This window comes from Emydura macquarii, unplaced genomic scaffold (genome assembly GCF_026122565.2).
Source record: "Emydura macquarii macquarii isolate MOO-44397 ecotype Brisbane River unplaced genomic scaffold, CSIRO-AGI_Emac_v2 contig_2184, whole genome shotgun sequence".
Lineage (NCBI taxonomy): Eukaryota > Metazoa > Chordata > Testudines > Chelidae > Emydura > Emydura macquarii.
In genome coordinates, this window is record NW_027132321.1 from 3,653,358 (window position 1) to 3,670,280 (window position 16,923).

General features: G+C 47.3%; 1 protein-coding gene across 6 annotated transcripts in view; it reads left to right on the top strand.

The window, feature by feature from the left end:
* The window catches only part of PLXNA2 (plexin A2), a 349,352-nt gene that overhangs the window by 228,354 nt on the left and 104,075 nt on the right, over nucleotides 1–16,923 (top strand). For all 6 annotated transcript variants that reach the window (XM_067558832.1, XM_067558841.1, XM_067558829.1 and 3 more), the window contains exon 5: nucleotides 14,626–14,726. In XM_067558832.1, coding sequence (XP_067414933.1) covers nucleotides 14,626–14,726 — 101 coding nt within the window. The remainder of the gene's footprint in view (nucleotides 1–14,625; nucleotides 14,727–16,923) is intronic.

Genomic DNA, 16,923 nt, shown 5'->3' on the forward strand with positions numbered 1-16,923 from the left:
GGTCCCAAGGGCTGGTGGTTTTCAAGATGAGACTAAAGGTAGATTTTCTTTGACGTGATTCTGTCACTGTTTACTGAGATCCCATTTTTAGTGTTTCATTCTTAGTTATTAGCTTCTCTGCGTCTCTCTCCTCTTTCTTTGTCAACAAAATTATATTTTATTTGGTCCAAATAAGTCACTGGGCCAGATCCACTGCTGGTATAATGACAAAAGAGTTAGCCCAGCACCAGTCTTTACCGCGGGGGAAGGCACATATAGGACCTTTTATATGGCAATGTCTCTGGCAAACCCAGTGTACTGGAAGGGAGATTTCAGCAGCTTAGTTAAGCAGCCTTAGTGATGTTGGGGGTAGTGTTTATAGAGAATACAGATGTATGTAGCTCACACAATCTGTGGTCAGACTTGTCAGAATTATGATAAGTATATTTTTTGTTGCATTTGCGGACTCCAGAAATGTGCAGAAATGAAATTGGTGAACATATTTTGTTGGATATTTTTAACCGAATACAAAAAGATGCATCCAAACATCCTATGTGTCACGTATGAACTTCTGCTACCTAGCTATAGCCTTCCCAGTACCAGCTGCCACATTCATGTGATGCACGTTTGTTCTGTTCTACTTCGGATCTGCTTTCCAGCTGCAGACGTCTGTGGTTAGCACAGGGGTTGCACTGATGCCACCAGCGCACTTTCTATCAGTGGTCATCTCAAACACCCACTCATGCTGACTTGCAGTGAGCTAACCTCTGTCAGCTGGTGGGCATGAGAATGACTGACTATGCATAATCTGAAAAGTTCAGAATTCTGTGTGTGACATTTGCATGTTTATAATGTTGTTGCAAAGAGAAGACCTGTGTGTTGATGGTGGGAAGGAAGTTTCCTATTCTCTGCAGGACACTGACAGTTGCCTAACCGACACAGCTACATGAGTACTGAGCAGAGCTGGCCAATCTGGACCATCTTTGTTTGTTAGAACAGTTCTAGGGGGCAGCTTGCATTGCACAAGTCCCCTTGACTGGTTTGACAGCAGCTATTGTGGCTGGGGGAGTCCTGCGGCACATGTAGTGTGTACATTTGAAACCATGAAAGGGCTCTACCATGGTGCTGAGCTACTGCCTGAGTGGGGTTGCTGGACTAGAGAGATCTAATGGGCCCAAGGCAATATGGAAGGAGGCAGTACACCAGATCAGACGGGCCCAGTGGTCAGAGCTTGATTAATGGCACGTTCATAGCCCACCCAGGACAGCGGGAGGCAGGGAATTCGTGGCAATGCAATGCAGGTGATACCCTTCATCTGTACCACATCCTACCCACAGAAGCATGTGAGCCTCAGGACAGCTTGCCAGGGGCAGAGGAGAAGCTGGCAGGTGGAATAGATGGAGTGTTGGGTGAATGATTGTGAGCAGCTCTTCTTTTGATACAAAAACTAATTTTTCCTCCTCTAGGTTTACGTGAACATGTATTTCCCCTGGCAATGGGAATATGTTCTTCCCCTGGTACCTTGTTATTCCAGCGCATACTGCTCAGACACCTCATACAGCTCTAATGATTAACTTGAGTTGCGGTAAACTGCAGGAAACTATTCCTCTGTGCTCCGTTTGTCTGCCACAACAGAGTCCGCTCCAAGCCTGAGTCCTGCCAGCTGGGGCCTCAGTTTGATGGGAGGACCTTTGGTCTGAGCAGGGTTTAAAGCCAGAGTGAAAGGCACGTGCTTGGATCTGTATCACTCTCTATCCCTTCCTTTCCCAGGAGATGTTCCACTCCATTTTTCAGCCCTTCTCTTGGGAGTCTGGCAGGTCTATGTTAAGGGCAGTGATAAGCTAGTTTAATGCATCTGGGAGACCAATGCACAATATCCTCAGGGGAGAGAGACACCCGGAGAGGTTTTGCCTCTATTAGCTGCGGAAGCCATGCTGGCAAAGGTTAAAAACCTGCCACTGCTCTGTGCAGGCTGACTTGGGCTAAGGGACTGTTTAATAGCAGTGTAGACGCTCGAGCTCGGCAGCCTGAACTCGGGAATATCTTGCGGGATCCTAGAGCCCAGGTGCCAGCCCGAGACCGAGCATCTACCCTGCAATTGAACAGCCCCCTAGCCCGAGTCCTGCGAGCCCACGTCCTCCACCCCGGCCAGCCATAGGTTTTTATTTGCATTGTAGACACGCCCAAAGGAACTATGGGCTTGTCTAGATAAACAGTGCGCAGCAAGATCTACAATACTCTAGCCTGCCACGCCGTGACGGGTCATATGGCCCCTCCTTCTGGGCACGAGAAGTTCTGTGGGGCACCTCGATCCAATCCTGTTTCAAATTGCAGCTGATGAAAGCACGTTACAGAGCTTGTCGTGTGCAGAGGTAGGGTCCATGCAGCCAGTCACTGTGCGGCAGGCTAGTGCACTGCAGATTTATACCCCAGCTCGCTGAGCACATTTAGACAAGTCCAGAGACTCATCAGAAAGGTTGCATGGACCCGAATTTTAGGGACACTCCTTCTGCACTCTCCTGCTAACGCTGTCATTGAATAATCCCTTTGTAGTCATGGAAACATTGTCTGTAAATATGGCCTCCGCTCCCCCCCTCATAGCTTCCCTTCCAAAATTTACAACTGTGCATTCAATTTCTGACAAGCTCTCAGCTCATTTGGGTGACGTTTTCTCTGCTAAGCTGGGGAGGAGTGGGGCATAAAGGGTTTTATTTCCTAATGGCTCCTTTCTCTTATCTGTCAGTGCAGCCCCTCCTCATCTGTTCCCTTTCTGGGCACATGCACATCCGTCGGTTACAGTGAAACACCCTGTGGGGCTCGAGCCTTAGAACTTAGATGGGTACATTCTCAAACACCGTTGCCTAACACGCTTGGACAAACGAAGCATGCACATCTGCCCATGTAACTTCCGCCCTCAACAAAACATGCGATCAAAGTGCAAAAGCAGCCAACCGCAAGTGCAGATGGGCAGCTGCACGTGAAAAATACCTACTAGTGCACACAAGTGTGTGGTTTGCGCATGCACTTACGTTTGTACACACAACTCAATGTGCGGTTAGCTATCTTGTGCGTGCATCTGCGTGTCTTGGAATATTATTCGCCTGTTCTTCAGATAAGGGCCAGCATAAAAGACTGGATAGACAGATGTTTGAAAACTTGCCTGGCGAAGTCAGCTTTGAAAAGGGGGATTTGGATGGCCTCACGGATGGACCCTCTTACCACGAACTGATTTTCCACTGAAGCTGAAACGCTTGCTCTTCCAAGATGGGAATCCTATCCTTGGGCTGGGGGGGGGAGGGGAGGTGATTGTCCAGAAGCGTGTCGTGGGTTTAAAATGTCCAGGCATTACCATGAGCTTTAGCTCCTGTTTTTTTCAGCTAGTGGAGGCCGCCTGAGCGCTGACTCTGGCTTTGAAGTGCTGCCCCTTTGGCAGGTTTTGGCCACCGTGCCAGGCTCTCGTTGCGCTCGTCTGTTCCAAAGTAACAAAGCACCAGAGCTGCTGGTGGAAGAGCCATCCAGAAGGCTTGGCATGCCACAGATAGCAGGCACTTCCACAAGGGCTCATCCATTGGAGAGCTCACTTTGCATCTCATCCATTATGCAAAGGACACATTAAAAATAGCTGTGTAGTTCCTGTGGCCATTGGCACACATGCTCAGGAGTCAGGATGAGGCACAGATTGTTCTTTGCAGTGACTTTGTGTGGTCTCCCTGGCTTTCCTTTCAGGAAAGTAGTGGCGGATTTAGAATCTTTTCATGAAGGACCGGAGCAACCCGTCCATTCTTGCCTTTTAAGATGGTTTTGAATGAGCATCCTGCAGCAGGTGTGTGTGTGGCTTTGTGCATGCTCTGACAGTCCGCCTTTAGAGAAACAGACCTCTCTGTGTGAAAGCCACCTTTCCACTTTGCCCTCTGGGTTTTTCCACTGGGGCTTGAGTCGGTTCATTTCTCTACTCCATCCGTAATGCTTTTTCCCTGGAGTCCACCAAACAAAGTGTTAATTTTGTGGAGGGGTGGGTTTTCCCTGTTTCTGAAATCTCCCACAGGGCATATAGCTCCAAACCACGGGAGACCCTAGCTCAGGAGAGATCCTAGCTTAGTAATTAAAAGGGAGGGGTCTGAAACAGCATGGAGTGCTACAGGTCGGGTCTGGGGTGCTTTGGCCCATTGCTGGAATAGCTGGCTGTACTGCAGATCAAGATGAGGTGCAGTGGGGAAGTTGGAAGGGCATCTGCTCTCCCTTTGACTAGCTCTGACCTTTGCTGACGGGCCCCTCGCTTTCCTGAGCATTAAGACACACGTAAACATTTTTTAAAATCTAGAGCTGTCTAGAAGCAGTGTGCTGATGTTCATAGTGAGGGATGGAAGGAGACTCATGAAGTCACATCCCCCTGAAAGATTGGTCCCTACGATGTATTTGCGAGTACTTTGTCCAGTCTCATTTTAAAATGGCCCAGGTGCTGAGTTTCTTAGCACTTGCCTTGGGAGTCTAATCCCCAGTGTAACAGAGCTCACTGTTGGGACATTTCTTCTGCTATTCAGCCTAAACGTTCCTTTTTTGCTTTCCTCTCATTTGTCCTCGTTATTGCCTTATATACCACACTGAGGAGCTTCTCCTCCCTCCTTGATGTTTACACGTGGTGGTTGATGTCCATTTTATAGACCTTTGGGTGCTGCATTAAAAATCAGCATTGTTTAGGCCTGAGCCACAAACTCTAGCTCTGGTTCTGAATTTTCCCAGGGCTTAAGGCTCACAGGTTCTTTTGGTTCTGGCCCGTCTCTGAAATGAGGAACACAAAGAACTTCTCAGCCCCACTTGGTGACAAAGCTTTTTGCTCGGCCTTGGAAATCTATCGCAAAGAGCCTCAATGTTTGAGCAGTGATGCGGACAAGGAGACAGCAGCAGAAGTGTCAAAGAACAAGTTAGTCAAACTTTTCCCAAATACCGGGGGAAAGTTTGGTTTGTTCTTTATTTTCCCCCAGCCTCATCCCATGCTGGCACCCGGAAGCATGAACAGCTGGACCTGATGAGAGTTCTTCCCATTTTTTTTCTTTTATGATTCCTGCCGGAGCCATGGCTATGCTTTTATGAATGAAGGGGGAAAAAAATCTCATGAAAAGTTCATCAACTTTCGGCTCTGCTCACTGAGTGATAGATCGCTTTAATTACATTGAATTACTCAGCATCTCCACCGCACTCCCCAAAGTCATTAAAAATAGATTTTCTGTTTGAACTTCACTACCCGCAATGGGTCTCCAGGCAACATGCCACACTGACGGGACGCCCCACGGGCTGGCTGCTAGTCAGAGGGGTCAGCTGCTTGTGTTGGTAGCAATCATAAAATGTGGAAACTTTCTGTCTTTCTCCCAGACTGTTGCATTTATTTTTTAAGGCTCTTGTGGAAAGGGGCAGAGGTGTTTAATGTAACAGGATTTTGAAAGTCTACATTTTTTTTTTTGGTTGTTTTTTTTGTTACAGATCAGACTGTCAAGGAAAGCAGGAATGAGTCTTTATCATTTAATTACTGGGAAATAGGCTCATAATTAGGGAAATGAAAAACTCACCGCCAAAGCTGCTGTATCAAGACAAGGAGCACAAGCAGTCAAGGAAGGGCAGGGCGCCCTGCGGTAGTGAGACTCCTGTTGGAGAAGGAGAGACAACGCCAGGCGAGTGCTGACGACTTAGCTATTGTCCTTAATAAAGCTGATCGTGTCGTTGCACGTAACGCATTGATGCATCCCTGTGGGGGTGAGTATTGTCCCCTTTTTATCATGGGGAAGGAAATGACTGACAGCGACACTGAAGCCGATGGCTCCCGTCCTGCCGTGGCAGGTAGGACTGTCTCCCTCACACAGCCTCCCTGGAGTCAGCAAGCTTCCGCACGGGCTCAGCAACCCACCTCAGTGCCAGAAGTTGGAGCATCGTGTTCTAGAGTCATCGAATCAGGTTCTAAATTTGGAAAACAGGCCACCAGTTCTAGATGCTTTCAGTTTCTTGGGGTGCCCAACTTCAGACTCCTCAGGCCTCGTTTCAAAGTCAGTTGGAGTGAGGACAAATATTCAATACCAGTGGGAAATTAGCCCACAGGCTCTCCAGGCACACGCAAAATTCATGTTTCCTTTTGAACCATTAGGCCTGTTTCTATTCAAAGGCCATATCTAAAAGAGCATAACACTCGGGGTGAGGCCTGCGTTCGACAACTCCAATCCTGGGGTGCAATCAAACTTTCTACCCTCTGGGTAAAGCTCATCTGCGCAGGAGACAGCGCGTTCCCGGGAGCCCGTCTGCGAGCGCGGAACAAACTCCCCCAGAAACTAAGGACCATCCTAACCCTTCTTCTGCTCCAAGTGCCACTGTGTAGAACCTGTCTCCTCTCATTAAAGAGTGGGGCTGGATTTAGGAGAACAGCTAGTGTGACAGATGTGAGTCAGGCCGGTTAACGTACGATCCAATATTGCAGCGATGAGGGTGGTGTGCGAATCTTATAGACTCAAATTGACTTGCCCAAGATGGGGTGAGAAGGGCTACATGGACTCTCCTGCTTCTGGGGCCTGAGCAGCTACATCTCCTGTCAACTTCCGCTGGCATTGAGGGTGCTCAGTCTTCTCTTCCTCCCCCGGAAAAGTTCTCTGGGTCTGTCATGCTGCTCAAAACATGTTACACAGCTCACATAAGAGAGCTCTGTCTTTTCCCTGCCTGCCTCCTTCTGTCACGTCCACTGGCTCATTGTGGACAGGTGCCAGTCAATCGTCTCTTCACCGCTGTGTGAAGTGAACAGCTTTGGACTTCATTAGTTCTGCTGTATCTGGTTACTGCTCGAAACGCCTTTCATTCCTCGCTCGTGCCACCTGTGGCCATAAAATCTGAAGAAGCCGTTCTTTTGATGCCTGCATTCCTGCCCCCCTCTCTGCGTTCGCCGCGGAGAAGAGCTGCTTGTTGTGTGAGCTCCCCCTTTGCCCCTGAACCTGTCAGCCCGTCTCTGTCAGAGAGTGACTGATCTGCATGCAGGGACAGGTGGATGTGGATGTGCTAATAGGCATACTTGAAGGCTCGAGGAGACACAGCAGTGCAGCTCCTTTGCTCCAATTGTCAGAAAACAATCTGTGTCGAAATGATATTTGACCACCATGGACACAGGCAGTTACACTTCTAAAAATGATGCTTTTGCTGAGTGTCAATAGCTAGCATTGTGATCCGCCAAAGAGGAAGCACTTAAATATTTACGTTCCATCACTCCAGAGTGTCTGGGCTCTTCTGCTCTCCTCTGCATCTTTCTCCTTCCTTCCTCCATTTTCTCCTTTTCATTCCTTCTGATTTTCTCATTTGCTCTTTCTTTTGTCTCGTTTTCTTTTTCTCTCCCCCTTTTCTCTTTATCTATTTTTATCTTTTAGACAATGCCTTCTGTCTTTTGGTAATCCCTGGCTGAGATGGGGGAAAAACAAACGAATCAACTTCAAGGCAATTTTCTCCCATCCCCTACCAGTTTGGGAAACAAGGGCAGGCCCAGAAATCAAACCTTCATCTCCTGCAAAGCATTGCTATTTCCAGCTGGGCCAGTCCGTTTTTATAACTCATGTTCCTGGCTATTTTTCAGTTTTTGCTGGGATGTTGTTATCCTTTCACCGCAGTGTGAATTGCATTCATTTGAATTCTTTATTTTTCTGTCTGATCTCACTGTTTCTTTGTTTTTTAAATCAGCACCAATCCATGTTGTTTTTCCCTCAGCCTACAGACAGCTAGCTCCATGTCTGAAACACAGTATTCCTTATCTTCTTTTCTCTCCCTAATGCAGCATTTCATGTGCACAGACACTTGGGTTTCATAATGATAATTAGCCTGGCAGAGAACAATTTGAAAACAATTAAAACACAAGCAAGTTCCACCCGACTTTTGTAAGGAACAAGGGGATCCCAGTTCTTCTTCTGTCAGTGCCTCTGAGGGGGGAAATAAGCTTTCAGAACTGTGTGTGGTAAGATAGGGGTACATGACAGTGCTTACTATTAATGGGAGTTCAGTGCTTTTACTCACCACACTGAGGCCGTTTTTCATACAGTCTGTTGGAGTCTTTGCTATATGGATTTTGGATTGCAAGAATAGTGGATTATGTGTTATAATTGCGAGAGCTGGGCAAATATCTGATGGGACAAGTGTTGCAAAAAAAGTTCCTCCGATATTCTCTCAAATGTTGAAATGACTTTGCTTTGACTGTGTGCACAATCCTTTTGTGTCTTCTTTCTGTGAACGTCTGCGTGGATATTTCAGCAGTCGAGTTTTTCCGGCATGAACATTTGCAGATAGTGATTTCAAAGCTGTGTGGTGGAGTATTTGTGGACAACAAATGGGAAATTACACTCCAGAAGTGTGTATGCACTCTTCCAATCAGGAAACAGAAACAATATGAGGTGACTTATTGTAGCGATCATAGTTAACCAGTGCAGGCTGAAGAGTTTGCGGAGACCTCTTTCTGGAAGATATCCTTTAGTCAGACACAAGTTGTTGGACCCAGTGCAGGGAAAACTGGCTGAAATTCTATAGCCTGAGTTGTGCAGATGGTCCCATCTGGCTTTAACCGGCATAAATCTATGAACCGTTCAAAATTAATACAGGATTTGAAAAGAATTATCAAATAATTTTTAATAGTAAATACATTTGCTGATGATGCTATTTACTCGTGGATATTCTACAAGCAGGAAAAAAGGCCAAATTCATGACATAATTTGTACAATGTTACACTAGTAATTATTGCTATTGTCATTTATTACGTATATAGCACTGTAAGAGAAAGCAAGACTTTACGAACGTGAAAAGGCACCCAGTCTGAATCTAAATGTATTGGAGATTCATAAGGACAGGCTCTGTAAAACAGCAGTGGTCCAGCGTGGCTGGCCCCTTGAAGGAGAGTCAGAGCACACTTTACCTGGTGGTGGCCTTCTTTAAGGAGAATGAACCCTGTCGCAGCCAACCTGTAAGTAATTAACTGCCTAGGTGGCAGTGAATTGGCTAATGAGCACTTGTACCTGATAAAAGGCTACCAGAGCTCAGTTGGAGGGAGGCGCTCCCAGGGAACAGAGCAGAACTGCCAAGAAAAAAACAGAGTTAGACGGGGAAATCCCAGATAGCTGCAGGTAGGGTGACCAGAGGTCCCGGTTTTATAGGGACAGTCCTGATATATGGGGCTTTGTCTTATGCAGGCACCTATTTCTTCCCCCTCCTCGCCTTCCTGGTTTTTCACACTTGCTATCTAGTCACCCCGCTGCAGGACGCCCAGCCTGTGAGGAGTTGCTTGCTAGCTGGAGAAGAGCTCCAGTTGGCGGGAAGCCTCTGCAGAGGCCGCAGCTCCAGGGAAAGACTCAAGATTGAGAGTGCCTTGTGGATAAAGGGCCTGGCCAGGGGATTGCTGGCCAGGGGATAAAGGGCCTCAGGCAGGGTCAGCTTCGCTGCTGAAAAGCCCGGGTGAAGGTCTGCCTTGTGTTTCGGTTGCACTTTCCATTAATAAATAAGACCTAGAGACGGGGGCCCTGTTCGATACATGAGACACTTGCTGAACTTACTGGTGACCCACGTGAGGAAAGTAAGGTATGGTATACCTATAGCGCTGCGTCTGACTGGCAGGGGGCTTGTGGAGATGGCACGTGCCTGTCATAATTATATTCCAGGTGTAGGAGGAACCAGTAAAGAGAATGGGACTGAATGATATTAGGACTCCCTCCTGTGCCCTCTGAAGCCAATGAGAGTCTGCCCATTGACGTCAGTGGGTACTGGATCAAACGCCCAATCAGCAGCACTTTACGTGGTGGGATCCAAGTAACACGTCTCTCCTGAACGCGGATGTTCTCGGACACCGGACAGCTGCCTGTGGCTCCCAGTAACACTGCCGAGTATCACTGTTGCTCCCACCTGCGACTTATAGTGAAAAGCATAAATTGGTTCCTAGACTCTGAGCTAGGACTAACATCAGCTGGGAATCTCAAATGAACTCTCTGCTTCCTGGCCCCAATGTAGATGAGAACAGGAGGGTAGCTAGCGTCCCTTTCAGTGCAGAGTGGAGGGTGGATATTAATTCAATGCTAGGTGAGGAGTTGCCTCCCCTTTAGCTAAGGCTCAGGAGCCTAGTTTTATTCCATCCTAACCCACAGGAAGAATCACTTTGTGGTGGCTTTGCCCAGCAGCATGATATGTCTAGCATCTTCCCTGCAGGGTTGTGAGACCGTATTCAGTGTCTGTGAAGTGCTTGGAGATCCTTAGATGAAAGGCAGAAGTACAAATTATTTTCTCATTTAACATCTGCGTTGTTATAAAACACGATTCACCTTTGGCAGGCACTTTCTGGAGCGGATGTCTGCCTTCCACTGCAAAACAAAACAAAAAAAAGAAAGAAAGGAAAATCCCCCTTTGCATGTTGTTCCATGACAATCGATTTAATTAAGCACCATGTGATGTCAGCCATTGGCTGACGGGAATTCTGCAAATGAAATTAAACAGCATCGGGAGAAACAAATGCTCAGAGCTCTGACGAGGAGGGGGAGAAGGATAGGGCTGGTAGCACTACAGGTTATGTTGGTATAATTTGTCGCTCGGGTGTGAATAAGCCACCCCACTGAGCAACGTAAATTACACCAACTTAAGTGCCGGCATAGACAGCATTGTGTCAGCAAAAGAGCTTCTCCCGCAGACGTAAGTACAGTGCCTTGCGGAGGTGGTTTTATTATGCTGACAGAAGAGCTCTCTCCCGTCAGCATAGAGTGTCTCCATCAGACTCACTCCAGCGGCGCAAGTGCATCGGTAGCATCTCTGGTATAGACTAGCTCTTAGAGTCATGAAGCCACCTGACTTTCCATCTTCACAGGTACTCAGACTCTGCAGCATGGGGAGCAGGAGCCTTGTCATGGAGCCCACACACCCACAGGCCTGTGTTCCCCTCTGCTCCAGTGCTGACCAAGCACTAGACAAGTTTTCACAGCAGCTCCCAGGTCGCCAACAGGAGCCTTGGAGGTCTGTAGGGGCAGGATGTTGGATGTTTGCATTTGGCAATGGAACCTTGGCCAAGAGAGGGAGGCAGATTCCAATTTTGGGATAGGATTAAATTCTTAGTTTCCTGGTCAGTTTTGTGGCTCTGGAAGTCCCATTCTCTCTCCCCCTGCCACCCTGCCCTTTCTTTGGGAGGCCGAAAAGAACAGTTTATTATAACCCCATTGTGTGCTCTGTTGACTTGAATTTTCACCAGGCTTTCTTGTGCTTCCCAAGGAAATGCTATCAAATGGCAACTTTTGCTTCTAAAACATATAAAAATTCAAAGTAGGAATTTTTCATCCATTAGTGGTGATGCGGACCTTATAAGTACCTGGATAACCAGAATGGGTGTGGTGTCCTCTTATAGTAGGGCTGAACTTGGTCAGGGGAATGTTGCAGACAATGTGTGTAGGTGGGTGAGGGGAGACTGTGTCTGTGTGAGAGAGAGAGAGAGATGGGCACTCACCTATTATTTGTGCTACAGTAACATTTACGGACCCCATGAGATCAGGGCCTCATTGTGCTAGGTGCTGTACAGATAACTGCCGAGATAAAGCCACTGGCCCAAAGAGCTTACAGACTAAGTAGACTGGACAAACAAATGATGGGAGAAAGAAAGTATCATTATCACCATTTTACAGATGGGGAAGCTGAGGTTCAGAGAGCTAGAGACTTGTCTAAGGACAGACAGGTAGTCTGTGGTAGAGCCTGGAACTGAACTTAGACCCTCTATGTCCCTTATTACACCCTTGAGTTGTTTCCTTTTGCTGCATCACCCTTCTCCATGTGTAAGTTAGTCTTCGCACACCCTTGGAATCCCAAATGGGTGCACGCTGCACTCAGCTTTGCCACTTACACACACTGTGTACCTTCCTCCACTGTTTACATTCACCACTGAATTTGACCCAGAGGCCTCCATAATTGCTTCTCTGGCTTATCCCAGGCCAAAACTACTCCATAGCCTTTTAGCTCAACACAAATTATATATATATATTTTTTTAAAGCTGTTATGTAGGACCCAGGAAACAAGAAGAACAGCAGCCCTATTGGTTTCATGTTTAGAGAGGAGCTGGGTTCTCACTATATCAACAACACTTGGCGTGAAAGTGGCCTTTGTTCCGAGAGACACTGCTTCCTTTCAGCCCCTGACTTCCCAGCTGCTGAGAGCTAGGCAGTGTTTTGACAGACAGAGCGAATGCAATGCAGACAGTTGTTTCAATTTTCAGCCAGTTGCAGACATCACTCACAAGGAGCCAGAAATCCAAGGAAAGAGGCCGCCCACTTTGCTTTAGTTATCTCTGCACAAGGGCTCTGTTGGGGTGGCAGAGCGGAAGGGAGCCCATTGGTTAGTGTAACGGATACACCAGCGCACAGCAGACAGCGATTGCCATGGGAGAGGTGAACTGGAACAGGAATCAGAAATGTGCTTCTCAGGCCTACTTGAATATGCAGCTTTTTAAACATGAAAGATCTTTTTTCTGTTCACTTTCATTTCTACCCCAGGGGCTCCTTCTCCCTTCAATATTTGTCTTTCAGTCTTCTTTATTTCAAGCCAAAATCTGGAGCCAAGAGTGGGAGGGGGGGTGTTTTGTTGTTTCTTGGGGGTGTCGAGGGGTAGGGGTGAGGGTAGTTGTGGTTTTTAATATTTATTTCAAGTAGTGAAATGCCTCATTCTGACACTGAGCGCTTGCACAGACATGAAAAATTACAGTCAAGAATACATGTCCTCCATGACATGGACTCTCAAGGCCTGATTCACCACTTCGTTACTCCAGTTACGTGCCGCTGTGACCCTAAAGAAATCATTGGTGTAACACTGAAGTCACATAGTGGTGAATCTGGCACACAGGATTTGGTTTCACACTGCCCTGTGCTTTGTGTTACCGTATACCCTGTGCAAAATCAGCTTAAAATGCTGCCAACTCAGGATTGTGTATTCGATTACACTGGTAGTTTGCATAGGTATCAGTGACTGCACAAGGTGCAAAGCAGGTGAGAAACAGGTCGTAGTCTTTACCACCCAAAGCCATTGCTCAATGCCTAACTAACAATACCTGAGGAGTCTCGCCTACTGGGGAGGGTGCAGAACGGGCTGGGATGGCCAACTCCAAGGAGGATATGGTGTATTACCACGCAATATGGCCTCTTCCTGGGTGCATATGTATGGTCTCCTGGGAGGGGACGGTCTGGCAGTGTTACGTTAAGGAATGGCCTCCTCCTGGATGGAGGGGACAGGGCATCTCCAGGGTATAATTCTGCTTCCCAGCTCAGTTGAAACCTTATGACTTAGGCAGGCTGTGTGTCACTGTGGATTGCTGACCTGCCGAAGAGTGAATTGCCAGTCCTAGCTTGCAGTACCTCCAAGACGTGTTTGTCTGAGCCATATGGAAGCCAGCAGTCTCCGTATTGTCCTGGACCATCCCAGAACATGTTCACACACCCCCAAACACGGGGTGCGTGCGGGGGCAATTTTGGGACTGGCTTCTTGGACTAGAACGCAGCCTTCTGGCTGCCAAAGAGAGCATTTGCTTGTGTGATAGCAGACAGATTTCACTAACGCAAGCCAGCAAGAGCCTGTGACGTGCTCACCCCAGACTGCTGCACAATCTGTCTGCACGGGCTAAGCCCTGATCACCACCTCCGCTAGGCCTGTTGGCCATGCAAGCTTGACTGTAGGTTGCTCTTTATTGTAAACCGTACTATACGTCTGCGACTCTGCTATTCAGATAGGACACGATGGGTCGTAATTATTATTATTTATTAATACAAATGTTTACACGTTTCCTTTCACCCCAAAGGATCCCACAGCACTTCATAGAAAGTATATAAATATATACTTACATAAATATATATTAGCTATATAGACCAGTCTCACTTCGTATGAATTGCTCTATTGGATTTGAGCCAGAGGTCTGTCTAGTTCCGTAGACTGTCTCTGACCGTGGTTAGCACCACAGAGGAAGGTAAAAGAACCTCACAGTAAGCAGCAGCAGGATAACCTGCCCCTAGGGAATGTCTCCTTCTAGCCCGGTTAGGTAGAGGTTAGTTCATGAGCTAATGCAGGAGGGTTTATGTCCCTTCCCCAACTCTTGATCCAGATAAACATCCGGTCTTTGTGCTGAAGGCTGCTAAGCCCTTGCTCTCAGCACTATCTCGGATAGCACCTCAGGGGGAGTTGTTAATGGCAAGTGGGTCAGGACCTTATAACATCTCACCACTGTAAACGGACCTTTTCTGTTTGTGAAGGTTACCATGTGAGGTTATTTGCTGATGGCCAGATTCCTGGTGATTTTGTAAACCTGGCTAACGGAGCCGTTCCCTCCTCATTTGCCTTTCTCTCCTGCTCCCCCATCTCTGAGCTAACCTATTCTGGTGAGACAGGCAGCCCCATTGTCTGGTTTTGAGACACTTTTTACTCTCGTATCTGAAGAAGTCTTGTCTGTAACATGGATATAACATTGTACAGTATTGTGTTACCTCTGCAAGGATTTTTTTAGTCTTGAATTAAAGTTTGTGAATCTCTTTGCAATCCTCAAAGAAAAGTGGCTGTAAAAGGGCTTGCTGCTGCTGTTTTATTTATTCGTTGTGTGGAAAAGGGGAATGAAAATGCCGTGACCATGTTTATTTACTTTCCAGGTGTCCAGGGTTCCCGTTGAATCTTGTGAGCAATACACAACCTGTGGGGAATGTCTGAGCTCCGGAGACCCTCACTGTGGCTGGTGCACTCTTCACCACATGTAAGTCCATCATCAGCCGTTGGGTTTGAGTGAATGGTTATTATTGCAAGAGCAGCCTTCAAAACCTGAACTCTTCCCACATGTGGTTATTTAAAAAAACAAAACAAAACACAGTACCAGCCTTTTACAATCCCTCTTTTCCTACAGGGGAATTCCCTGCCCTGCAGGGTGAATGCCATTGAATATCACTGAGGTCTTGTTAAAAAGAGGAAATATGCTCTTATATGGATTATATGACCTTATTAACATCCGCAAGGTTGCACATGTGTACCTGAGCAGAGGATTTGGCTCATTACAGGTGGCCTGGAGAGACTATTTAAGTGGTGCTTTGAAATGTCAAAAAAAAAAAAAAATGAATGCTTCAGGCAGTGAGTCAAACTCAGCAAAGCAATGAAACCGTGTATTAGGGTTCAGGCTCTGTGCTAAGTTTGAGATCATCAGCCTTAACTCATGTCAGTGGAGACAAAGGAAATAAAGATTTTTCCGGGGAGCTTCAGGAAACTAGTCTCTGAATTTGGGAGGTGATTGTGCTCTCTCTCTCTCTCTCTCTCTCTCTCTCTCTCTCTGTGACAATAATGATCACTTGCTAAAGCGGAAGGAGGACCAGGCGCGCACAGTTGGGGGGAGAAACCTGGAGCGCACTGGTAGAAAGGAATCGAAAGCCCTTTGGCTCCGTGCCAGCCAGCAAAGCGCTCCCATTAAATGTGTGGAAATTGGGGCGGAGGCAGAAGGACAGAGTTCAGGGACCCACACAATAGCACTTGGCCACATGCCAAAGCAGCAGGTGTTAGGAGGGCGCGCGAAGGAGAGAAATAAAGGCTCATGTACAAAATCCGGACTGGATTAGAGACCTGTGTGCAGGGAGGTAGATCTTCACTGTCACAACATGGGGAAGTGTTTTTAATTTCAGTTGCCGCTTTCAGCGAAGCTTTGAAGAGAATCACCAGTAGTCACTGGGCTCGATACTCTGCTGCCATCTACACCGTGCAGCGCGAGCGAGAGACACTATCATTCTAATTTGGTAGCATTCAGCCCTCCCGATGCTCGGGTGAAAATAAGTGCACAAGGTGCAGGGCAGTAGAGAATTAGCCCTCTTGAGTCACATTCCGGAAACGGTCTTGCCTTGTTGATTTCCCTCTTCCTCGCTGCTTCTCCCCTTAAGACCGGACTAACCAATCCCTCCTTGACTCTGTGCATTGTTGGCCATATCAAACAGGACCTACAAATCTTTGAAATCGGTCCTGTGGAGTGGTTACAGAGTTCTGGGCCCTCCACAGCGACCAGACGGGACCTGGATGTGTTGTGAGAAGATCTTAATAAACAGTGTGACTTCCAAGTCAGGTTGTTTTCTAGTTGCTGCTTAACCTATGGCTCTTTTTGTTTATATCCTCTCACTACGTGTCTCCCTTTGTCCGGTGATAAGAGCTGGAAACTGAAAGGCAGGGCCTTCTGGATTCTAGCCTTGGCTATAATTTATGTGGCATTTTTATAGTGCTTTATGTGTTCAGAGAAACTAACCACTGAATCCTCCCAACCCCCCCTGTGAAGTAGATGGGTAAGCATCATTATCCCCATTTTACAGGTGGGAAACTGGGACAGAAAAGTCAAACAACTGGCCAAGGCTACACAACGAGTAAGGTTCGAATGCTGGCTCTGCCGTATCACCTGGCTCCCAACCCTTTGTCCCTTCCTCCAGACCGTACTGCCTGGCTGTGTGACTTCAGGCGAACCACTTCACCCATCTGTGCCTCCGTTTGCCTTGCCATACAATGGCTATCACGGTATTTGCCTACAAGGCTTTCCGCGGGTGCTGCAGGACTTAAGGCGAGGTGATGTGCTTGAGATGCACTGATGGAGGGTGCAGCTGTTGTCGTTGGTAAGGGAAGAGATCCATTAAATGTGGGAATTAGAATTACAAACTGGTTTGGCTGGAAAAGCAACTGCCCCGAGGTCTGCATTTGTATATATATCCTAGTAATAACCCTTAGATCTCCCGTAGCACCTTCCGGCTGAGGATCGCTGAGACTTTGCTAATACTAATGAATTAAGTTTCACAACCCAACCAGGAAGAGAAGGTCAGAGAATCCTCATTTTGCTGAGAGGGAAAACTAGAACATCAAGAGATGAAGAGACTTCCTTTCTGCCATTCTGTGTCTGTCATGACGATTTCGATTGTAAGCTCTTTGGGACCGTCTCT